The sequence below is a fragment of the Diabrotica virgifera genome, chromosome 3 (assembly GCF_917563875.1).
Source record: "Diabrotica virgifera virgifera chromosome 3, PGI_DIABVI_V3a".
NCBI lineage: Eukaryota > Metazoa > Arthropoda > Insecta > Coleoptera > Chrysomelidae > Diabrotica > Diabrotica virgifera.
Genome location: NC_065445.1, coordinates 87,535,314 through 87,553,203, shown reverse-complemented (window position 1 = coordinate 87,553,203; position 17,890 = coordinate 87,535,314). Strand labels below are relative to the sequence as shown.

The 17,890-nt window shown below is 33.2% G+C and overlaps 1 protein-coding gene across 1 annotated transcript in view; it reads left to right on the top strand.

Annotated features, from left to right (window-relative positions):
- LOC114330519 (pyruvate dehydrogenase [acetyl-transferring]-phosphatase 1, mitochondrial) overlaps nt 1–14,033 on the top strand; it is a 104,344-nt gene extending 90,311 nt beyond the window's left edge. The window contains exons 6-7 of the mRNA XM_028279866.1: nt 5,490–5,698; nt 13,676–14,033. Coding sequence (XP_028135667.1) covers nt 5,490–5,698; nt 13,676–13,980 — 514 coding nt within the window. The 3' untranslated portion in view covers nt 13,981–14,033. The remainder of the gene's footprint in view (nt 1–5,489; nt 5,699–13,675) is intronic.
- The last annotated feature ends 3,857 nt before the right edge of the window (nt 14,034–17,890 follow it).

Sequence of the window (17,890 nt, the reverse complement as noted above, 5' to 3'; positions counted from 1 at the left end):
GTATTTTGTTACTCAAATGAGGCAACTTAACAAACAACTTACGGCTTATTTCTATCAATCAGATAGCCTGAAGACCTTATCTATCACAGATTATAAAAGTAGAGATTAAAACCTTTTATTTAAGGGGTCATACAAACTTCTAGGTAGCCTAGAAGTGCAGTTATGATATTTCAAAGTCTTAACTAAAATCAAAGTATCAATTCTGTGAACGCTACTTTTATAGACTAAGAGCCGCTATAGATGAAATTTGATAATTATTTTAAGCACGATAAAAGCCTAAAACTTAAATAGTAGAACCTAAAAGAAAAGCTATGAACACTCTGCCGTCACTTTTTAGAGGCACACACCTCGACAGTGGCGCATCAAACATTCTACTTATGGAGGGGATAAATAAATTAAAAGGTACCCTCCCTCACTCCCAGAATTATTTTTTTTTATTTTTTAAAGTTATACGTAATTCAAAAATAAGACTCAGTGTAATTTCAACCCGTCTCCCCTGTTTTCCTACCCCCACCATCAAAAAGTTCATTTCTCGTTTTCTATTTTTTTTAGGTGGGATGTAATCAATTTTAAAATTTCAAAAAATTCACACGCATACTTGTGGCTTTTACAAAGCATGCCTATTTTTTATAGACACGTAGGTTGAGTGACGTAACCTAAAAAAAATTATTTTTTTATTTTTATAAACTTTTCAACGAAAAACTTTTTTTTGGGGATGGCTGTTGGACTATTTTGTTTTAATCTTGTGTATTTTATCAAATGCTATATTTCTAATTTATTTCAGAAGTTTCCGTAAGGTTCTCCATCTTCAAAAATCCAAAAAATTGTTTTTCGAGGGGGTTTTTGGGGGTTTCAACGTATTTATCCAATTTTTAAATATTCTACAGGACACAGTTACTTCAATTAACATATAACCTATAAAAAAACATTAATTTAATCTATTTTGAAGTCTATAAAATAGGGAAAATCACCAAAAATCCCCTAAAAAACAGTTTTTTGGATTTTTTGGTGGTGGGGGAAGGGGGATGGGGGGTGGTGTGTTAAAGTTTTATTTCTTAATAACGTAGAACTTTAAAAAATTAACAAAATTGAATTCTGGGTGTAAGGAAGGGTACATTTTAATTTATTTATCCCGTTCATAAGTGGAAAGTTTGATGCGCCACTGTCGAGGTATGTGCTTCTAAAAAGTGACGGTATAGTGTTCATACGTTTTCTTTTAGGTTTTATTGTTTAAGTTATGGCCTCTTATCGTGCCTAAAATAGTTAACAAATTTCACCCATAGCGGCTCTTAGTCTATAAAAGTAGCGTTCACAGAATTGATACTTTAATTTTAGTTAGGACTTTGAAATATCATAACTGTACTTCTAGGCTACCTAGAAGTTTGTGTGAGCCCTCAAATAAAAGGTTGTGATCTCTACTTTTCTAATCCGTAATAGTTAAAGTCTTCAGGCTCTCTGATTGATATAAATAGGCCGTAAGTTGTTTGTTAAGTCACCTCATTTGAGTAACAAAATACTCATTTTTAGAGGGTCATATAAGGTAGATAGAGGCCCGGGCCAAGAAAATCTCCAATACGAAGTTATTATTTATATAAAAAGCTACTTCTAAAAAAATTTTGGTACAATTTAATATATACCCCAAAACGTGTCAGCACTTTGAAAATCCATAAAAACGCGATTTTTACAAAAATGTCCATTTTCAATCTGTTGTATATCCGCTTCTACCGAACGGATTTTAACTCTTGAAATATTGTTTTAAAGACCTTTTTATTACGTTTAAACCGCCGACCAGAAAAAGAAAATCGGATTAAAATTAGATTTTTAACAAATTTTTGAAAATAGCAATTTTTTGAAATTTTTAGCGTTACTTAAAATGGTCCCAAAAATCAAGGTTATTAATTAGAGACTTGAAATTGTCACTGATAAAACTACTTAAAATTATAAAGAAAATAACGTTCGGTGAGTTAAAATCGTTTAACTGGGAGTCGATATACAGCCTGTCAAATATAGGCTAAAAACGACCTTTTTGGGTCTTTGACGGGCCCTATCTAGGGCTCTAAGGCCCCTAGGGGGCTGTAACTCTCAGGATGACGTTTTCTCAATAAGTCCAATAACATACTAAAATTTGAAGAAAATCCGAGGACCCTCCCCACAAAATTCACCGAAAAGTAGAAATATTGCTCATATATATATATATATATATATATATATATATATATATATATATATATATAAATAGTCTTTTGAGTCCCTTTTACTTTTCAGTGTCGGGACTGGCACATCCTTTCACGTGTGTACAAATGTTGACCATTGTTTCTTATTGTATGCTAATCGGCTTGCTTCTGCTATTGTTTTCCCCTTCCTTTGGATGATTTTAGCGACTACTGTATCCCAATCTTCTCTAGGTCTTCCTCTACTTCTTTTCTTTTGTATTCTGGCTTCCCATATTTTCTTCACCGGTATGTTATCTTTCATTCTTTTCATGTGTCCCCACCAACTTAGTTGTTTTTCTTCAATATACTCAAGTACAGATTTCGTCTTAAGATCTGTGCGTATATCTGTGCTTCTTATTCTGTCTCTCATTGTCACTCCTCTAACTCTTCGTAAATACTTCATTTCTAGGGCTTGTATCTTGCTTTTTATTTTTCTAGTTAGTATCCATGATTCACAGCCGTATGTGAGCACTGGTCTATATATGGTGTTGAATACAGTTAGTTTGGTTTTTCTTGTGATTTCCTTTTTGTTTAAGAAGCTATTTTTTATTGCATGAAATAGTTTTGATGTTTTACTTATCCTCTCTTCAACATCTTTGTCCTGCCTTCCATTATTTTCGATTGTAACGCCCAAGTATTGGAAATGGTTTACTTGTTCTATTGCCTCCTCATTAATTTGCATATTTATTACGACTGGTTCTTGCGATATTACCATGGTCTTCGTCTTATGTGTATTTATCTTCATACCCTGTTTACATAATGCGTGATACCATGCTTGCAGGTTATTTTGCAGGTCTTCTTCTTTTTCTGAGATAACTACTACATCATCTGCGAATGCACATTCTGAAATGGTTACGCTATGGAGATTCCTGTACCCTACATGCAATTTCTTTAGTTGTGGTGTGCACTCTATCATGATTTCGTCCATAAAGATGTTGAAGAGGGTTGGGCTCATGACACCTCCTTGCCTTAGTCCTTCAGTTGTTTCGAATTCTGTTGATTTCATGTTTTTATGTATTATGTAGTTCCTATTTCTCTTATAAAGACTTTTGATGATTTCAACTAGTTTATCGTCAACCCCTCTTCTTATCAAGCTGTCCCACGCAGTTTGTCGTTTCACCCTGTCGAATGCCTTTTCCAGGTCTATGAAGGCCATATATGCTTTCTTTTTAGACAGTAACGTTTTTTCAATTATTTGTTTTACCGTGAAAATATGGTCTTGCACTCCTCGTCCCTTTCTAAAGCCACTCTGTGCTTCATTTAAAGTAGTTTCTGTAATGTTTCTCAGCTTTTTTTCTAGTACTGTTTCATAGACTTTGAGAGAAGAACATAACAGTGTAATTCCTCGATAGTTGTTACAATCTTTGTGGTCTCCTTTCTTATATATCGGCACTATTACTCCTACCTCCCAGTCCTTCGGTATTGTTTCTTTTTTGCTTGCTTCTTTGAATATTTCAGCTAATTGTTTTACGCCTTTCATTCCCATGTACTTCAGCATTTCCGGTGGTATATGGTCGTGTCCAGGTGCCTTTCCGTTTTTAAGTTTGCCTATTGCTTCTATTGTATCTTCGATTGTTATCTCGATGCTTGTTCTCTGTTCTTCACTACCTGTCGCGTTACTGTTTTCTTTATTCCTATCCTTTTTGTGGTAGTTAATAATTCTTGGAAGTGTTGTCGCCATCTTTCAATAATTTCTTTTTCTTCTGTGATTATTTTTCCTTCTTTGTTTTTAATTCTCATATCCTTACTAGGTTTGTCTGTTCTCAGAGATTTTAATGTTCTATAAAAATAATAGTGAACATCCAAAAAAAGCAGATAGGTAAACGTAAAAATAAAAAATAAAAGGAACTGTTGAAACTGTACCCAAAAAAAGAAAATTATCAACATTAACAAAATAATAGTCATTTTTAGTCAAGTCCAACTTAAGTGGCATTCAGACTGATTTTTATCTCTCAATATAATGTTTCAAATCAGTATCGTTAACTTTGTAAAATTTACTAGGTATTCTTATCGACAATAATCGTAAATGGCCCTTGCATACTGATTCCCTAGCAAGAAACTAACCTCGGTAACTAGCCTTCCTTAAGTAAGAAACTTGCTACTACACATTATTTATTATTAAAACACTAGATTCTAAAAATTAAAAATATTGACCATTCCTATACATTTCTAACATTTGTATGAAAAATAAATATTATTACTAACAAGTTTAACTTATTTATTTGATACTTTCCTTTTTAAATTTCAATTTAATTAAAATTTCTCTTATTTGTGCAATTTTAAAAAGAGATTCATGCATTTTATTTAATATATTCCGTTATGAAACAGACCACCAATTCATGCCCCGCGCACTCTAATAAAAAACATGTAATCGTATTTATTTTCCTTCCATTTTGTCAGAGGCGCTGATGTCGGCATTGTGATTGGTGGAACATGACTTTTGACAAATCCTGCGCTATCTGTGAATCTGTGTTCAGTGTTCGTGTTCGTTCGTTCGTTGTCGTTCAGTTATTTTATATGGTCGGTTATGTGATGTGTTTGTGGCACCATAAAAAGCTGATATTCAGTCGTGTTTTTTGATATTTTTGTTATTTTGTAATCGAGTACCTTTTTAAAGGTAAGTTTTTCTGATTGTAAGGTAGAGATTTTCTGATTGTAGTTACTGTTTATCCAACAGTTTTAAAATACACACTTTATTTCGCGTTTTGTTGTTAGGTCTAATGGCTCCGTTCAGCTGTTGTGTGCAGACGGTGGAAAAATTCAACAAGTAAACATTTATTTAATCCAAATTAAATACTCATATTTCTATGTAAAATGTCACATTATTGTATAAATAAATAAGTAACAAACAGAAGTTGTTTGTGTTTTACCTTTATTGTCCACTGGAATAAAATATTAAATATTGGAAGTACCGTATGGAGGCTATGTACCTAGAATGGAGGCTAGATTATGGCACCCTTCCTATCCAATCAACAACAAGAACGTTTAAAATTTCACACCTATCATGTCGAAGCTACAGACCACTTATGTGGAGGCCAGATTTGTAGTTTCCTTCCAATTAACTAGGTGCTGAAATACGTGACATATTTTTTGAAGGGTAAGATCGCATTCTACCCAATCACACAACACTTTTTTTATGCACCAATTCTCCTTCGTAGGACTACCTAAATCACGTGTTGCGACGTTGCCTTTTTTACTTCATGGCTTGTAAATGTAGGAGGCTGTGTTATAATTCATCTAGTTAAACTAAGCCTAATTTTTTTTGTTATTTAATAGGTTTAAATGGAGTCTAGAAATTATGAATAATGTGATAGTAAAACATTTTGGCAAACATATAGTTATTCCTAACTATCATACTCCTCCTTATTTATCTTCCGTGCCAGAAATTACACGCCATAGACTGACACCAAATGATAAATTTCTAATAATAGGCACTGATGGATTATGGGATATGATGACTCCGTTACAAGCAGTTAGATTAGTAGGTAAGTTAGTGTAATAATTGTCAATAAAATTAACAATTTACAAGTTTTTGTAAAACTAAGAAATGAATGATTGGCGGGACTTCTGAAACCATTTTCTTTTATCGCATTTTACTTTTTAATTATGACAGATGCCCTAGAAGACTACTATACTATGACATCATACTCTGATGAAAACCATCTGAAACCCAATCCCACATAAACCCAGGTGCCGTGGAGGTGGAATGGCGGGGTCAGATGCTGAAACAGAACGAGACGCCAAAAGCCTTGGCATACGTCTAGTCTAAGAGCTAGAGCCGAAAAATCATCGTCATAAGTAATATGGAGTTTCGCATGTGAAATGTGTCTATTTTATATTGATAATTATGACCTCTTTCAGGCTGACACCTCAGTGGATACAGGAAGTAGCAATCAGGGATGAAGGGGAAAGTTAGTGTAGTCTTTAAAGGTTTTCACCTCCTATTTTGTTATTATAAATTTAGCAAAAGTGTATTTGAATATGTCAAATGTACCCATTATTGGACACCCCCAGTTTCTGGACATATTCAGTTTATATTGATAGAAAAAATTCAATTAAATATCGAAATAATATAAAAATCGTATTTTACTTAGTTGATTTTTTAACCAAGAGGAGTAAACTAAAAAGACAGATTCACACCCAAGAAAGTTACTAGAAAAGTCACCATATTCGTCTTCTTTTTTCGTTGATCATATGAGCTTTCGATGATAATCCATACATATTATATTATACTAACACATCGCTAAAGAGTTCTACAAACACCTGTTTTTATATAAAAGTAGACTAAAAATCTAAAAATTAAAGGAATAATGCAGAAAACACAAAAAATCGCCGATATACTTAATTAACCTATAAAAGGACAGAAGTGCCAAAATTTCATAAATGTCATTAGTGTCAAAATTTAATAACAGTGGAGTAAACTTGCCTGCGGTTGGACCAATTAGAAACAAGGATTACGGCGCGGTAAATTTGAATCACTCCTCTTGGTTAAAAAACAAACAATAACATACAATTAATTGATGTTCTTTTTATCATCCGTAACTTCACGCATATGCCGTTAAATAGACAAATCTTTGATCTTTAATAACTCAAAAAATATTGATTTATTTTAATAACATGATATAACAAATTTTACTTAAAATTTGTCCCTTTATCGATTTGTGGGGTTATTTTTAATAAAATTGTTTTCACCCGCGGGAAGGGGTGGTATTCACCACCAGGGTAAAAGTGCAAGTTGGCACCAAATCAGTTTTATTTCTTGAGGTATGCTCTAACTAGTCACCAATTTTCATGCAAATCGATGGAGGTTTAACAAAATATGAAGTGAAAATCTTTAATGACTTAACTTTCCCCTTTCATCCCTTATTGCTACTTACTGTATCCACTGAGGTGTCAGCCTGAAAGGGGTCATAATTGTCAATATTCAATGGACACATTTCACAGGAAAAACTCCATACTACGTATGACGATGATTTTTCGGCTCTAGCTCTCCGTCTAGTCTGGATAGAACTGTGTCTTATCGACACCACTGTCAATATGCCAAGAAAACAGTAAGTGTCAGAAATAATATCATTCGCAAACTAACTAATACAAAATGGGGAGCACAACCATGCACTCTGGGCCGCGGAGTTTGAAGCACCAGTGTGGGCAAACTCTGCTCACGCTAAAATCGTCGACCTGGCTCTAAACGAAACGGTTTGTATAATATCGGGCTGCCTGAAAGCGACACCTATCGAAGAGGTCTATCATATAGTTTGAATCGCTCCACTACCTATCAGGAGACAGGTCACATCAGGGCCCTGATTCTAATTCAAATTTCGACTCAAAACAGGTCGCAATCAATATGGCGACGTTGAAACGCGACTTTGCGATCCTTGTGGATTTCAGTTGAACTAACTAAAGGACGTCAGTCACCAAATTTCGATAGGTCGCAATTAATTTCGACTTCCCAAAAGTGGTTGAAATTATAATTTCGAGTCGAAATTATTGTGACACGGGCATCAATGAATGGCCGAAAGCCCGAAAACGAAGTTAGGTTTAGTTTAGGAGATGTGTTTTGTTTGTTTCTTGCAAGGAAAACTAAAGCAAAAGGTGTTAATATGGCTGGGTTTTATGGAAATTTGCTGGCTTTGGAGGAATTAGATAGAATAGTATTAAATTAGAAATATAATAATTGAGAATATCCACAACGTGAATTTTATTATCAACTCAATGAAATGAAAGATGTAAGGTAATAATCTGGAAAAATTAGTATAAAACAAAGAAAATTATGTACCAGCTATTTTATTGCTGGACAGGTTGGAATCAAATCTTAAGATTTCATATATTAGTAATATAGCTATGCAAAGTCCGCAGAACGTGTGCTATTTGGTTTATAAACAAATTAGGGCTCCAAAATCTTTGTTTCAATTATTGCTCTGTAACTCAGAAGATTTTAACGTTAAACCAAAAACACTCACATAAAATTCACTGTAATATGCAATTCTGCACATATGTATGTAGATATTTTTTCCGATTTCCTTCGGCGGAAATTTTCTTCGGAAAATTCGGATTTTCCAAACATAATCTTTAATTTTCAACTAAAATTTTAGGGAAGTAATTATTTATTAATAAATAAATAACTTGGTGACATAAATCTTTTTTGTTATGAGTATCTTGAAGATATGAAAATGTACAAAGAGGTCCGGAATAAAAAGGTAATGGTTCAAAGATTGAAATCCTATTGTTTATAACTCTGTCGCAAATGCCGGTCAAATTTGGCCGGTTATACCTGGAACCACTCCTCGCAATTCAATTTTTTTTTTCTTCGAAAAGGGCATAGAAGCCGTGTCGTTTTTAACAGCCTTAACTTAATTTAATTTAATCTAATATTTTTTGAGGAGTTCTATTTGTAGTTCTATTTGTTTATAAGCCAAAAAATTGTTTCTTTATAACATTCCTGAGACCGCTCAAATAGTCCAATTTCAATTCTGTAAAGTACGTTGAATAGGTATAAGTATAGGGCTTTTTTCTACGAAAATCAGTTATTCTGGTGTATCTTTCAGAAAATCTTTCTGGTTATTATTTCGACCGAAATTTTTTAATTGACATTTTAATTATTGCTAAACTATTGGTTAGATTGTCGCCGGCCTCCTGATATATATAATCTACTATAAAAAATCTTTCACGTCACCAATTTATATAATTATTGATAAATAATTACTTCCCTTAAATTTTAATTGAAAATTGCAGATTTTTTTGGGAAAACTCAGATTTTCCGAGGAAAATTTTTGTTGAAGGAAATCGGAAAAAAATAACTTTGTGCAGAACTAAATTACGGTGAATTTTTATTTCAGTGTTTTTGGTTTAAAGGAAAAATCTTAGGAGTTACAGAGTACTAAATGAAAAAAAAGAAGATTTGGGGGTGCTGATTTGTTTATAAATAAAATAACACACTTTCTGCGGACTGGTCATACTTGTCATACAAAATATATGCAATCTTAAGATTAGATTTTAGCAACAAAATAGCGGGTAAATAACTTTTCCCAAAAATGACATTTTTTCGATAATTTGCCCAGACTATCAACAAACGTTGCGGTGGTTGCATAGCCAATAAATCCAATAAACAGGAGGACCAACCCAAATTCTGAGCAGTGTCAAAATGATAACGTTAATATCCCCAGTTGGAACTAATATCGAAATTAATAAGAATCTCTATAAATTGCGACTGTCATGGCGGAGTCGAAATTAAATTGCAACCTCGAAATGAATTAGAATCAGGCCCCAGGGGTAGAACGAAAGAAGCAGGAAACGGATCGAAAATTCCCCTTGTATGACCACCAGGCTCACCAGCCAAGTAGAATAAAATCTCAAAAAGGCTTTCTGAAAAAATCCAAGATTCATCCCCGAAGCGCCAAAGACGTGCCGAATACACCTATGGCAAACGTCAGCTACAACACATTTTGCCCCCTCAGAGGAAATGGCTGCTGGACACAATTTACCTTATCCGACATGGAAAGCGCTAAACAGACTAAGAACCGGCGTTTCACGTTATGCTACATATTAACCTAAAAAATGGCGATACCTGGAATTGTGGCGCGGTTCAGAATACACAACGTATGTGGCCAACCATTGGAATTTAAGGTACTAGTACACTTTACAGGACCACAAATAATCATTTTTTTTCAAGAATTTTTTTCTCAGAAACTTTATTACAAATGAACATAAAACTTTTTACATATTAATCTCTAACTCTTAGAGAGTACAAAAAATATATCTTTTTTTATTTATGCACGTACACTAATATTGTAGAGGGCGCAAAAGTCGAGGCCTAGAAAAATGATGGCGGACAGTTAATCTCAGGATTGGGATATCTGAAACAAAAAAATCGTACGGCATTTGAAAAAGGAAGGTTTCTTACGTGACAATTTACCACAATTTAACCAAAAAATAAAAGATAAATATTTTTTAACCATGAAAAACTGAAGAAAAACGGGCGATTTTTCACAAATTTTTTTCAAATTTCCGTAAAATCTTTCTTTTGCGGAATTTTTCACTAACGGTGGTAAATTGTCACGTAAGAAACCTTCCTTTTTCAAATGCCGTACGATTTTTTTGTTTCAGAGATCCCAAACCTGAGATTAACTGTACTGTCCGCCATCGGAGCTACTTTTTTCGAGGCCTCAACTTTGGCGCCCTCTGCAGTATTAGTGTAAGTACTCAAATAAAAAAAGATATATTTTTTGTATTCTTTAAGAAATAGATATTAATATGTAAAAAGTTTTATGTACATTTTTAATAAAGGTTCTGAGAAAAAAAATCTTGAAAAAATGCTTATTTTTGGTCTTCTAAAGTGTACTAGTACCTTAAAGTTGTTGGTGTGCCGGACACGGACAATAAGTAGTACTTTTTATTTCATATACTCACGGAATTAACTGGTATTAAGAGATTGTAAATATTTTAATTAATGTTTCGACTTATTATTGATAGTTATGATGGAATAGCAGTATGTCCATACGCATTGCCGTTTAAGCATGGATGGCTTTCATTCGAAATAAAAATATGGTATGGTGTGTTTTCAAAATTAACTAGGAATGTAGATATGAAGGAAGCTTAAAATGTGTTTTAACATTTTAAGTTGGGTTCAAAATTTTTAGAAAAGTTATTGTTGAGGATAATTTTGATACCTAATTGAAGATGTTCTTGTTTACTTTAATTTTTCTATTAGACTTTTAAATCATTTATAATTAACTACAAAAACACAGAATATACCTGTTTCTCTAAAAAATCGTGCCCAACTAAGTCAACTGTCAAGTTGGTGTTGCTATCCGGCGCCAATTTATAAGGATTTATAAGTTAAATCTAATATTTTTTTAATTTTAAAAATGTTTTTGAAAACGATTTCCGAATTGGAAGTGGAGACGTAAAAACAACTAAAAATTTAATTCTCGTTACAATCAAAAGTGCTACAAGAAAGCAGTTTCAGAACTTGTTTATGTAATTGATTCGTTTAATTTGTTTGTTATTATTTTTACTAGATGCGTAATGGTGGTAATTTTGGTGTGTGGCAAGGGCGGATTCAGGGAGGGGGCCATGGCCCCCTCCGAGTATTTAAAAAAATATAAATTTAAATAGTTGCAGTTCAAATGTTTTTAGTTTCAAACACGTAGATATGTGATTGATGGATTCGATATGTAGATACGTAGATATGTAAAAACAGGGGATAAATAGGTCTTCTGGACTAGAATTGAACAAAAGCAGTAACGGAAGCTTTAAGACTGTCATAGGATGTTTTGTACATCAAAATGTTGATAATTTTACAAAGTGCCAATTGTTAAAACGACCTTTGCAGCTATCAAAATCGTATCAATTTCCATATTTTGTACACACAAAGAATAAAGAAGAAATGAAGTGTTACTTTGGTCACCAGCACTTAGAACAAAAGAGTTGGATGGTAATTTCGCACATTACAAAGGGATTGTTTTGCAAGTATTACGTTTTATTTTTCTAATGAAAAATATGGTCACAATAAAGTGATGACTGCCCAATGCCTTGTCACGAAAACTTTAACATCTTTCGTCGAACTCATGAGCGAAGACGGAGCCATACAAACCCATAAAGAAACATCATACCACAAGGAGTGCGTTCAAGTTGGGCTGGATTTTCTACAAAGTTATTCCAACCCGCAAAAGTCAGTCATTAACCAGATAGACTCTCAGAGGTCTAAACAGATTCAAGAAAATAGAGAAAGACTACGACCAATAGTAGAGTAGAGAGATGATGGCCTTCCGCTTCTGGACGAAGAAGCTGGACCTAGCCTAGCAATGAGGGGAATTGTTAAGGTTTAAAATCGCATCACGAGATAATACTCTTAAACAACGCCTAGGACAGGAGAAGCTTTGGAAATAATAGTATTAAACTTGTTGAAAGAACTGCACTTGGATCCGAAGAAATGTGTAGGAATCGGTACTGACTTTAATAATACTTATATAACGATAATAACGATAAGTTATGAATGGCTTTATGGAACTCAAAAGTGTGTGAAAAGTGCCTTCAAACTCATCATTGTAACCCTAATTTTTAAAAATTACTCGAAGACCCCCCGGTACCTCTCCCCAAAAAAAGTTCATGGCCCCTCCCGAAAATGGGTCCTGAATCCGCCCTTGGTGGGTGGTGTGTTATTAAATAATATATTCTCCTTCTCGTGGTGCTGTCTCCTTTAGTGGAAGTTAGCGACTACACTGACAAGTCTGTCTCTGTCCAATGCGGCTCTAAACAAAAATGTTGAATCAATGCCGGTCCAGTCTCCGATATGTTTAAGCTATGAAATCAGGTTTCTTTCAATCTTCCCCTGGATGATCAGTTGCACTAGGCGGTACTTTTAGTTTCTCATTATGTGTTCTAGGTAGCTAACTTTTGTAACTTTGTTGATCTTTAGCAGTTTACTATCTGTACCTATTCTCCTCAGTCAGGACATTTTCGTTGGTGGTGTGGGTTGTCCAAGGTATTTTCAAGATCCTTCTATAAAGCCAAAGTTCGAAGGCTTCTAACTTGTTCTTCAGCGTTACGTTGAGCATCCAGGCCTCCGTTACATACATATCCATACATTGACCATACATAGCAATGCAGAAAACGACATCTAGCTACTATTACAAAATAAGCCTATCATTTTGATAAAGTCCTGTCGGGCTACCTCTATCCTCGGTCTTACTTCTTGTTTATAATCGAGTTGATTGTTGAACCAGCAGCCAAGATATTGGTATCTGAACGGGTAATTTTTTGTTCTTTGATATTTTGATAACGTCCCCGTCCCCATTTTTTCACAACTCTCAGTGGCCCTATTTAATCCGCGAGTAGTCGCGCCGTTAGATAGAATCTCACATTTTATCCTTTTTCGCGATAACTTGATGAAAAATTTTGCAATTTTGAAAAAACTTCGTAAGTGCCTCGAGGAAGGGTGTAGTAACGCGCAGGAATTTTTTTTCTTGTTCTTTTTGTGGAATTTGTGGCTTTGGGGAGAGCCAATTAGCTTTAATAATTGTTAGAAATAATATTTCTAACATAACAAGTAAATAAAAATACTATAAAATAGAAATTTGTTGTAAATTCGTATTTAAATCCGTATTTTTAGATAGAATCTAACACGCGACTATTCACGTTACAGAAGTGAGCGCGGCTACTCCCGGGTTAACAGTATTTTGACACTATGGTCCGAATCAGTCATTAAAACAGTATCGTCTACATAGCGGATGTTATTTATTCTTTGTCCGTTTATCCTCATACCTTCTGAAGACTGCGATAAAGCGGTCGCAAATATTACCTCTGAGTAGACGTTAAACAGTATCGGAGATAGCACACAACCCTGTCTGACACCTCGTTGTATTTCAATTATCCTTGACGTATTAATAATATATTTTTTTGTGTGAATTTGATGGCCTTAGCCGAGCCATAATAATTTATAATAATGCATTTTATTTTTATAGGAGAACACATGAAAGGAAAAGTAACTTTGAACCCGTTGAAGCTTCCCAGAAAGAACATGACAATGAACGAAATCAACGAATTGCTCCTTCAACGCAAAGAAGGTCTGAAGACTAAACCGAGAGACTCGAACGCTGCCACCCACCTCATACGTAACGCTTTAGGAGGTACCGAATTCGGAATAGATCACACGAAACTCACGCAGTTGCTGACGTTACCGGAAGATGTCGTTAGGGTGTTTAGGGATGATATTACCGTTTCGATTATATATTTCGATTCCGAATATTTAAGACACTGCACTACTTGATCATTCGCTCTTAATTTTGGCGTACAGAGAAATTAAATGTATATATTTATTTATTCAGAGAATTTTACTTGTGTGAATTTTGTATTTTGTCTACAAGACGAGTAATTTAATGTATTACGTTTTGACTTTAACGATCATTAGTTGAAATATTGAAATTAATTACGCAAACTTACAAAAAAAACGTGATAATGTTTATTTTGATATTGAGCGTAGTGAAAATGCAAAATTTTTTAAAATTAAGTACTGAAAATCCTATGTAATGTTGTCGAATTAAGAGACTCTCTTTTACACCTCTTTGGTCGTCTCTTTGATCAAAATAGTTACTCTATAACGTACTTACCTTCTCACATATTTTGTATTTTCCACAGCTGAACTTATGCGTCTCATACAGACTCCAATATATATTTGGACTATTTACAGTCTCCGAGTTTGACTACTTGTCTGGCACAAATACAGTCCGTACAATATAGATACCGTTTGCACATCATTATCTACGTCAGAGATCTAAGTTGACATTGTTGCCCAATTACAAAAAATTCTTGAATTCGTTTTAAATAAAATATATCACATAATTATTGCGAACGTATACAACAAAACAAATTTATATGCAATGTAAATAAATAAAAACATTAGAAAAAGAAAACAAGAATTAGGTTATAGTAAGTTAAAGTTAAGTTAAAGTTAAAGTAAGTTAAAGTAAATAATAAAAACAATAAATACATATAATAAAACAAATACTTACAGTAAAGAATAAAAACAAATCTGAAGTGTCAATACCTCACTTGTTAAATAAATGTTACCAATTTATGCTAAAATGCCACATTTGTTCAATCGCAGTTAGAGTATAATCCGAACAAATGTGCTTTATAAAAAGGCTTTATATTCCACTTATACAAATTAAATGAAACAAGTTAGAATATGGTTCCAAAGAAAGCTTTAAATTGCATACCACAACAAAGAAGAGAAAGGGGAAGGCCTTCAGTTGAATGGGAAGAAAATGCAAGACGGTCGAAATGCAAGAAGCGGCAGAGGCTGTAGGAACCTCGCTTATAGATAGATAGATAGATAGAATATGGTTCTTTGAATTTACATTAATAGAAATCTTCCAATATTATTTCTACGCGTATATTTTAAAATATGTCTAGTGGCTACAATTCCAGTATACTCAGTTAAACGATTCTAAAAAGGAACACACCTACGACTTAAATATTTCGTGTTGGTATCATGTGACGTCACGTGCTATGACGCGGATGACGTGCAACGGTATCTATATTGTATTAAGCTTTGGCTGACTATCAGAGAAACAACTCAATGTCTGATAAAAATCTAATCTTATGATAATAAAAAATAGACTGGTGAAAACAGTAATGAAATACAAGATATATGAGTGGGAAAGAAAGGAAAGGGATGGCTGAAAGAGTTATTGAAAATCAGAAGAGAAATGTCCATTAGCCATTAAAAGAACTATAGTAAGGATAGGAAGAAAGAAATGGAAACTTGATTAAAATATAACGAAAACTACACTTTAACGCACAATTTAATTTTAGACGTTCAACTAGAAATACAAAAAAAATATTTTCAAATCAACTTTATTTGAAGCACAATTAAGTGAACTAAAGATTTTTGTGACGGTTAGTGACCTATTCAAAGTTCATTAGCTAATTTTTTATTCGCTTCAAACTGTTAATAATTATTATTAACCAGATTGGTAAATTTGGAATATACTGATAGTTCAGTTGGATTTAAAATCGTCAGTCACAAATATTCCCCGTTAGAGGACAGTCTAACCACACTCCGCTGCAAATATTTTAATATCTGCAGTTATTCTTCGTTAAGTTATGATTCAATTCAGTCTACTTGTAAAGCCTCTTTGACAAGGGATAGATTCCGAAACACCAGGTGTCAGGGGATGACAAGAGACTCGAATTGAATCAAAACAAAACGATTATTTTGTACAAATATATGACATTAATATATCAACCTCTACCACACTGTCGAACATAAGCCCTCCCTATTAATGTTAAAATTTTATTTTTCGCAAAAGTTTTTTTGCTTGAAAACAGAACATCAGTATGAGTAACAGTAACAAATCGTCCTATTAGAGGTAAAACTCACTAACTACACTTTTCAGAAAGTTGAGAAAAATCGATTTAAAGTACAAATTGTTTTTTAAATTTACCTGACTCGAATATTGGAATTTTTGTAATGCAACTTTAAAGAATAAATAAAAACAGATATTTTAAGCCATATTTCGTCACAGGAACTATGATACAATCAATATTAGATAAATTTTTGTACTTGATGAGTTTTTTCACGAGCACAATTATTGGATATTGATATCCTATTAAAGGTAAAACTCACTAACTACACTTTGTACTTGATGAGTTTTTCTTGAACACAATTATTGGATATTGACAAGTTGATGAATTTGTCTCCATAAAATTTCGCGGACTTACAACAAACGAACTATCAGAAATAACAGTCTATTATTTAAAAAATGAACAATAAGTTTCGTTCTTCGAAAATAAATGCAATTCTTTCGGCATTTATGACAGCCACAAAAGTCTGCTTAATCGCAAAATAGATTATGTTAGCTACCCTTTATATAAGCTGTCACTGTTACAAAGAAATTTAAGCTCATATTTTTCAATCAATCGCTGAACAGAAAATGCACACAAATATAATGTACAGTTTCAACAATACAATGTAACACACAAGTCGCCTGCTTAATTGCAAAATAGATTATGTGATCTAATGTATTGTTTACAAGATCACTAAGTACCGATTCGGCATTCCAGATTGTAAGGAAAAATTCACTAAGTGCAATAATAATTTTTAATGAGTTTTACCCTGAAACCGAAATTCACAATATCGCACTCCAGATTGGAAGGAAAAATTCACTAAGTGCAATAATACGTTTTAATGAGTTTTGCTCTGAAATCGAAATTCACAGTAATGCACTTATAAAGTGTGAATTGTACTATAAATTATCTTAGCAATTAGAAGGGATAGAGCCCCAGGTGACTTCTCCAGGGCTGGGCAGTACCGTATTTAGTTCAAATTGATGAAAATGTCAAATTCTCAAAAAAGTGCACTTAGTGAGTTTTACCTCTAATAGGACGAAATTACAATTTAGATCAATCTTTGATTTCTTTATTTTTTCTATCTTTTTATTGTCCTATTTTCATCGGTATAGGTTAAATAAGTGTTTACAAAATCAAAATTCAGTTAATGGCATATTGTTTTGTTTATCTTTTCGATATAAATCATTAAAAATATTATTGATAAACAATTACTGAAAATTAAATAACATAAAACAAAACAGAAATTTTAGCGAATTTACATTGTAAGAAGACAATTTTTCAGTTTCAATGACTATATTTCATTGGAATTAACCACAATTTAAATTAAATTCACAGGAAAGGTAGTAGATATATAGAAATACTATAAGTAAATAGTTCCAGAACTATTTCCGTCCTTTCTGATTTTAAGTTTTTTATCTGATTCTATGTTTTATCTTATGTCTATATGTTCGTTTTTAGTTCATTACTGTACTAGTTTCGGTAAGGGCGCACAATCTGATGTTTTATTTGTGATTTTACGAGAGATCCTCGGCACCACTTCTTTTGATTTTTTTGTTTATTATGATGTAGTATCTACATTATATGATACAATAGTATATATACACCAGGGAAATAAGGAAAAAATATACAATATTCGGGACACTTGAGCAGCCAGGTTGCAAATGGGGTTTTTGGGTACTATATACCTAATACATTATAAATACAAAAATGCCCGTCACAGTTTGGACGAGAAATTTAGTTATTAACAAATAAGGGTCAAAAATGAGAATTTTTCGTTTAAATCGCTAGACGTAAAAATAGGGCAATTAAATGTCTTATTTATAATA